The sequence below is a fragment of the Habropoda laboriosa genome, unplaced genomic scaffold (genome assembly GCF_001263275.1).
Source record: "Habropoda laboriosa isolate 0110345459 unplaced genomic scaffold, ASM126327v1 scaffold40, whole genome shotgun sequence".
In the NCBI taxonomy this organism is placed as follows: Eukaryota; Metazoa; Arthropoda; class Insecta; order Hymenoptera; family Apidae; genus Habropoda; species Habropoda laboriosa.
In genome coordinates, this window is record NW_017100231.1 from 6172287 (window position 1) to 6172936 (window position 650).

A 650-nucleotide genomic window follows, 5' to 3' on the forward strand; every position below is an offset into this window, starting at 1 on the left:
CGCGAAGTAACCCTTGGTCTGTCATTTTTGCGACGGATATTCCGTTATCCTTGTACTATTCTCCATTAAAGAGGAATTATTAAAAGGAAATTTTTATGCAACAATTTTTAATTTGATTAAATTTTAATCATTAATTCTCGTTATTAAAATTTAAATTTAAAAAGATGACTGTTATCTCTTCATGTATGCAAAGCATTTTTTTTTTAATTTCATATTCTGTCCGTTGTTTGTGTGAAAGTCAAGAAGATACGATGAAGGCTGCTAAAGTGAATGGTAAAGGAAAATTCAGTAATAATCGAAAACCAACGTTGGTTCAATTTGGGAATAATATTTACTCGCACAATTTCATTGGAGATCTGACGCGATTTTAGGAACATAACGATGTTTTTGACGAAATTGAACTGAACGTAGTTCTTCTATTTGCTGCCTTTATAACTCGGTATATTAAATTAATTTAAATATCGTATAGAGTGAGTACAATGGGAATCCGTAATGAATAGCGAAACCTATGATGTTTCGGTTATATAGGAAATAATGAAAACAATTAAAAGCAACGTAAAAATTGTATCTGCAGAAGTTTCTTTAGTAAAAGTAATAAAACATGATATTTTTACATTTTTAATTTAATGAAAAATATATTCATTACTTAT

At 28.3% G+C, this 650-nt stretch overlaps 1 protein-coding gene across 1 annotated transcript in view; it reads right to left on the reverse strand.

The window, feature by feature from the left end:
- LOC108571486 (dynein heavy chain 1, axonemal-like) overlaps positions 1 to 650 on the reverse strand; it is a 109706-nt gene that overhangs the window by 11054 nt on the left and 98002 nt on the right. The window contains exon 46 of the mRNA XM_017933541.1: positions 3 to 55. Coding sequence (XP_017789030.1) covers positions 3 to 55 — 53 coding nt within the window. The remainder of the gene's footprint in view (positions 1 to 2; positions 56 to 650) is intronic.